This window comes from Cydia amplana, chromosome 8, assembly GCF_948474715.1.
Source record: "Cydia amplana chromosome 8, ilCydAmpl1.1, whole genome shotgun sequence".
Classification (NCBI taxonomy): domain Eukaryota; kingdom Metazoa; phylum Arthropoda; class Insecta; order Lepidoptera; family Tortricidae; genus Cydia; species Cydia amplana.
Window position 1 is genome coordinate 16,804,858 of NC_086076.1, and position 6,267 is coordinate 16,811,124.

Consider the following 6,267-nt stretch of genomic DNA (forward strand, 5'->3'; position numbering starts at 1 on the left):
AACAGTGCAGTTACTAATAAAAACATATGTAGGTAAGTTGACAATCGGCATGCAAACTAGTTCTGTTGCTGTGCGGCGGCGCATCGTCGAGTACTCAGCGATAAGGAGCTAGAGTAAACATTAACGTATAACGTATTGGATGCGGCATCGGTATAGGCCTAGCGTTTAGCTGTGTAGCGTTAAGTGTTATAAAAGTATTATATAGAATTGTTGTATATTGCTGTTTATTTTATTTTGTATATTTGTGTATTTTAAGGTATGAACTATATTTACTTTTTATTATGTTTATATATATATATATATGGGTCAATATTTATACTTCTAACATGCTTCTAACAAAAGAAAAATATAAGAAATATGCATTTAAGTTTTCGCAGTAATATAAAGATTAAATATGTTGGCAGATTATTTATGTAATAAGTTTAAATTATTTAGTATGTGGTATTTGAGGTATTTTTTGAACCGGTTCATAGATTTTAATTCTTTAATATCCCTTGGTAATTTGTTATATAATTGAGCACCTTCATATACTAGACTCTTCTTCCCGTAGTTTGTTCTATTATGGTGTAATGTTAGATGATCTGCATTTCGGAGTTTTATTCTTTGGAATTGGTGCTTTTTGGTGAAGGTTATTTGTGTATGTATTCGTTTTTCGAGAATTTTGCGTATTAGCAGGCAGGTATGATATATATATGTTTGAGTGACATTCATTATTTTAGTTTCAGTGTAAATTTTTTCAGTAGGTGTGAGAAAGTTATAGTGAAATAAGGTTTTAATAAGTTTATTTTGTGCTGTTTGGATCTTCATTAGATTTGTTTTGGCGGCAGTGCCCCATACCTCAATTAAATATTCAATATGTGGTTTAGCAAGAGAGTTGTATATCAGATATTTTACTTTGTGCGGTAAACATCGTGCAATACTGCGAAGCGCTCCTGTGAGGGAGGTAAGTTTAGCTTTAGTTTTTTCTATATGCGGTTTCCAGGTCAGTTGAGAATCTAGAATCAAGCCAAGATATTTTTCCTGTGTTTTTTGATTAATGACTTGTCCATTTATTGATGGTGGAGGAAAGTTGCTAATTTTTTTATTTATTGCTGAAAAAATTACATAGTTAGTTTTAGAGATGTTTATGGTAAGTAGATTCGCCTGGAACCATTTGTTTAATAGGTCTAAATCGTTTTGTACATTCAACATAATATCTTCAATAGATTTCCCATTGTAAAACAGACTTGTATCATCAGCATACAACGTCAAGTCCCCAGTCAGTCCTATGTCTTGGATATTGTTGATGTAGATCAGGAACAAAAGCGGGCCCAGAATTGAACCCTGCGGGACACCATATGTTACGAATCTGGGACCGCTTCTGCACTGATCAATTTTTACAACCTGTTGTCGATTTTCAAGGTAACTCCTAAATATATCGTATGCTTTGTCTACTATTCCCAGATGGTGTAACTTTTTCAATAGTATGTCATGGCTTACTGTATCAAACGCCTTTCTTAGGTCTATAAATATTCCTAGTACGATTTGTTTTTGATCAATTTTAACTTTTATTTTTGTGACAAGGTCTATTGTTGCAGAGAGGGTATTAGCTTTTGGTCGGAAACCATATTGCTTCTGCGAAATAAAATTTTTAGATTCTAAGAATTTATCGAGACGCGCATAAATAACTTTTTCATAAATTTTTGAGACGGTTGGGAGAACAGAGACGGGTCGATAATTTCCAGGTTCCGACTTTTTACCTGATTTATAAATTGGGGTAACTTTTGCTATTTTTAGGCTATTGGGGAAGGTACCATTTTCTAAGCATTTGTTAATACAACATGTAAGTTCCTGGACTACTATAGGACTGATACATTTTATAGATTTGGCGGTGATTTCATCTAAACCGGAGCTAGTATTCGTTTTGAGATTGTGTATTATCTTAAGTACTTCATCTTCGGTAGTTGGTTGTAGGTGTCTAAGTTTATCGCCTTTGTCTACATCGTAAGATTGCGTATACATAACTGGGATTTTGTTTGCTAGAGAGAGGCCGATCGTAGAAAAGTATGTATTGAATTCTTCGCAGATTTCTATTGGATCCGTCACAATTCTTGAATCCACTTGTAATTGAGCTGGGTGGTTGTTGGCTTTTATCCTGTTATTAGATAGACAACTAATCAGGTTCCACATTTTCAATGGTTTATCCGTACATTCTTTAAAGGCTTTGTGATAGTAAGTCTTTTTTGCTGTTTGTATACTTTCTGATACCAGTTTTCTTTCTTCTTGTAACTGCTGTCTTAGGCTTTCGTCTGTGTTGTTTGCTTTGTATTTCTGCCACAATTTATTTCTTCTGTCTATTGCTTCAATGATGTCTTTATTAATCCATTCCTGTCGCGGTGGATTCAATGTTTTAAGTTTTGTTACTCTACTTTTTTGCAAGCACACCATTAATTTGGCCTCAAAAACATCATAAATGTAGTTATCTGTGTCTTTTGTTTCTTGTATGATACTATTTAGTTTAACATAATCTAATGCTTTATACTCTATTACTTTCTTTGTGGGGGGCTGGTATTGTTTAATCTCGAGGTAAATTTGTTTATGGTCTGCCATTGCTGAATCTATTAGTGACATTTGAAAATCATGATGTTTTAGGTTTGAGCAAATATGATCTAAGATCGTATTTGTCGTTGATGTCTGTCGCGTACTATGTTCTTGGTCTATTTTATTTAGAATTGTGATGTCATTTTCCTTAAGTATTTGCTTGTAATCGTTAGTAGCACTTTTTGGATGTAGGATATCATAGTTGAAGTCGCCAAATATTAATACCCGTTTTCTACGCCTCAACTGACGAGAATATTCTTCGAGAAAGGAGTTCGAGTTTGTTCGTTCTGGTTTATATATGTGAACCCAAACGAAGTGGTTTTCATTTATGCAACATTCCTCAATCAAATTGTGTTTCAAAGTGTTGTGCACGTATATCGAGACCCCTTCGCCTCTGCTACTGTGTCTGAAGTTGTAAAAATGCGAGTATCCTGGTAAGTTTAGTCTTTTGGCCTCCTCTTCATCTTTTATCCATGTTTCTGTTAGTGCAATTATATGAATAGTAGCGTCAAAGGATTGTATGACGCATTTTAACTCATCAAATTTACCTGGCTTGATTATACTTCGAACATTGGCATAGAAACATTTAAGAGATTTTTTACTTAGCTTTATTTGTGCATAGGAAGTGGCTATGTGGTAAGAAATCCGACCGCCCGATGAAGTCAGCACTTCTCTGTTGCTGTCATCATCTGGACGGTCGATGAGGATTTTTTTGTCTGTGACTCCAGAATTTTAGGGACCCCCTTTACATATCCAATGCGTAGGTTTGCCTCTCCATCAGAAGTACGTTTTTGGAGTTCTACTTTTAGGTGTTCAAGTGCTTTCCGTTGTTGTGGGGTCTGGTCTGAGTAAATCTTGATGTTGTTTAGTTTTGCCTTGTTCTTGTTTCTGAGTATGTATGTAACCGTTTCCTCCGATGCAAAACACACTTTTATAGGACGTGATCTATTTTCTTGTATTTTTCCGAGACGGTAATGTTGTTTGGGTTCTGGACAGTCATTATATATTGATCTAGTAATTTTCACAATTTCACAATTCTCGTATTCCGCCTTTTCTACCACCGCCGGGTCCGGTTCAGGAATGCCTGCTATTATAATATTTTTTGCTCGTATGTTGCGTTCTCGGCATTCCACAATCACGTCTTCATATAAAATGTTTGATAGAGATGTATTCGTTTGTCCAGAAGACGTTTTTAATGCTTTGAAATCTGACTCCAAGAGTTCTAGTCTTGTGTCGGCAGCATTGATGGTTGTCCTAAGGCTGTTTAACTCAGTTTTCATATTATTCTGCTCAACAATTACGCAGTCTATGCTTTTACGAATATCGGTGACTTGGTTTTTTATGTTATTCACGTTATCGCACAATTGATTCATTCTTTCGGTTTGTGCCTTGTTATTGTTACCTAAAGCTTCCATCATTTCCGACATTTGCTTTTTCAAATCCGCTAGGTCGGAAAGGATGTGGTCATTGTCGTTTGAAAGTTTGCGTTTGTTGCGGAAGGTGGTTTGTGCATTATCCAAATGATCTTGTTCAAAAAACAACGCCAAGTTCGGTTGCGATCCACTAAATCCCGGGCCTCCTACCGTAATCCCACCACCAGGCGGTGTGCGTTGTAATCCCGAGCCTCCCGCCACAATGCCGCCTCCAGGCGGTGTACGTTGTAGTCCCGAGCCTCCTGCCACAATGCCGCCTCCAGGCGGTGTTTGGTGTAGATGATGCATAGCTCCGTGGTCACTACGTCACTTCGAAGCGCGCACTCGTTATAAACGGACAGGTAATGATCTAAGCACCACGTATGTCGCTAATTTAAAGTGTAGTTACTGACATATGCGCAGGGTTCAAATTAGCTCGCCGTAAGTTTAAGTATTTTTTAAATAAATTGCAACGCGTCTGCACTGTGCGCGTAACCGAACCGAAGTAGTTTACCGCCGTAAGTTTTTTGCCACTAAGATTGCAATCATGATCTCAGAATCTAATGTAGTTTATGAGATGTTCTGTAAATGAGAATAGTGTACTGATATAAACTCAAATAGATATAAATAGGTATGATAATTAATAAGTTATAATTACAATTTCTAGAAAAAAATCCGCAGCACTTGGTTTGCAAGAGAAATGTCTCTAATTGGCTGGAACATGTAGCATAGTGTGTGTTCTTATTAAAGTGTTGATCCTCAGTCAAGCTGTCTAAGAAGTCTACTCATTACAGATCTTTTTTTTATATGCTAGATATGCTACTGTTGAATACAGAATACAATGGTTATTGAGATTAAATATTGTTAAAGTTGAGAATTTCGTACATTGAATTGACCTGTTCCGTTCTCTATCGCATGCACATAATTACGAAAACATGCTATTAACCTTTTCGACGCCGTGTCAAACACAAAAGCTGTCATGCTGACACCACGTCACCAAAGTGTCAAAACTGAAATTGAACTTTATGCATATGCACGTAGGTCTATATTGCTCTGTGATATGTGACCGATTAATCGGTCTTTGGCGTTGAACCTACGGTGTGAATATATCGGTCATTGGCATCCAAAAGGTTAACATGCATGCATGATAAGAACAGATGGGTCAATGGATGAAATACTCATGCTAAGCATTCATTCTTTAACTTCTCTAATTGATTATTGTTGGCAAGAATGCCTTATCTAGTATTTTCTATATACTAAAGGATTCTCCGCATCCGCAGGTGCCCTTGATGTTTGGGTTGTTAAACACAAACTCGGCTGATAATTTATTCTCTACAAAGTCCATTTCAGTTCCTGAAAGAAAAAAAAAACATTGTATGATAAGACAAAATGGGAAAACTTAAATAATTACCTATGTAGAAGTAACTAGGCTTCAAATAAAGGCCTAAAGAAAACACACAGAGAAATAACTGCCGCAATATAAATATGATGACATTGATATCATATAATATTAGCCATCTTGCAAATAATTCCCACAATGGATAAGAATACAAGAGGAAATGTTAAATTGTGATTAGATGGCAAACATGGCAGCAGCTTGTAAAACAATTAAAAAAAGATCAATACAAACCTAATAATGTTAACTGTGCCTTCTTATCTATAATAATCGTGACTCCGTCCTGTTTAACTTCTTCATCTAATTTCTCTTTGGTCTTAGCATAATCCAGTGTGTAGGAGAGACCGTTGCAGCCTCTCTGCCGGACACCCACTTTCAGCCCGATGAATCCCTTAGCCTCTTCTTTAGCCATTATTTCCTTGATCTTGCTTACTGCCGAGGGAGTAAGCACCAGAGCAGCACGAGAAGGCAGCAATCGCTTTTTCACAGCCCTCACAGTCGCACTTGCAATAGTTTTGGTCGCCATCTGAAAATCGTATTCATGTAATGAAGTAGTGAAGCAAAGTCCAAGGGGAAATTGATCGCAATTTACAAATATCTTCATGAAAAACAAACACGCTTATTACGCTTAAGGCCTATTGCCAAAATTACTTACGAAACATAAGTCTAATTGCAAACACACTGCGTAATATGTACTTGGGATTTATGGAAACTAATAGCACTGTACTCTGATCAAAAGTATTAATATACTTACAACGTAATTTTTTTCCTTACAGTTTCATAATATTGGTCTATATTATTTATATTATTTTTAAATTTTCATTGGATTTGGATTCTGTCAAAAGATTAAAAAACAAAATGTCAAGGCATCATAGATTG

The 6,267-nt window shown here is 36.2% G+C and overlaps 1 protein-coding gene across 2 annotated transcripts in view; it reads right to left on the reverse strand.

Moving 5' to 3' along the window:
* Positions 1 to 5,207: 5,207 nt before the first annotated feature.
* LOC134650153 (iron-sulfur cluster assembly 1 homolog, mitochondrial) overlaps positions 5,208 to 6,267 on the reverse strand; it is a 146,878-nt gene continuing 145,818 nt past the window's right edge. The window contains exons 1-3 of one of the 2 annotated variants that reach the window (XM_063505009.1): positions 6,143 to 6,246; positions 5,623 to 5,914; positions 5,208 to 5,345 (exon numbers count right to left, since the gene is read on the reverse strand). In XM_063505009.1, the coding sequence (XP_063361079.1) occupies positions 5,242 to 5,345; positions 5,623 to 5,914 (396 nt within the window). In that variant the 5' untranslated portion in view covers positions 6,143 to 6,246 and the 3' untranslated portion in view covers positions 5,208 to 5,241. Of the gene's footprint in view, positions 5,346 to 5,622; positions 5,915 to 6,142; positions 6,247 to 6,267 lie in introns of those variants that run through there. The other variant, XM_063505010.1, reaches the window with a different exon arrangement.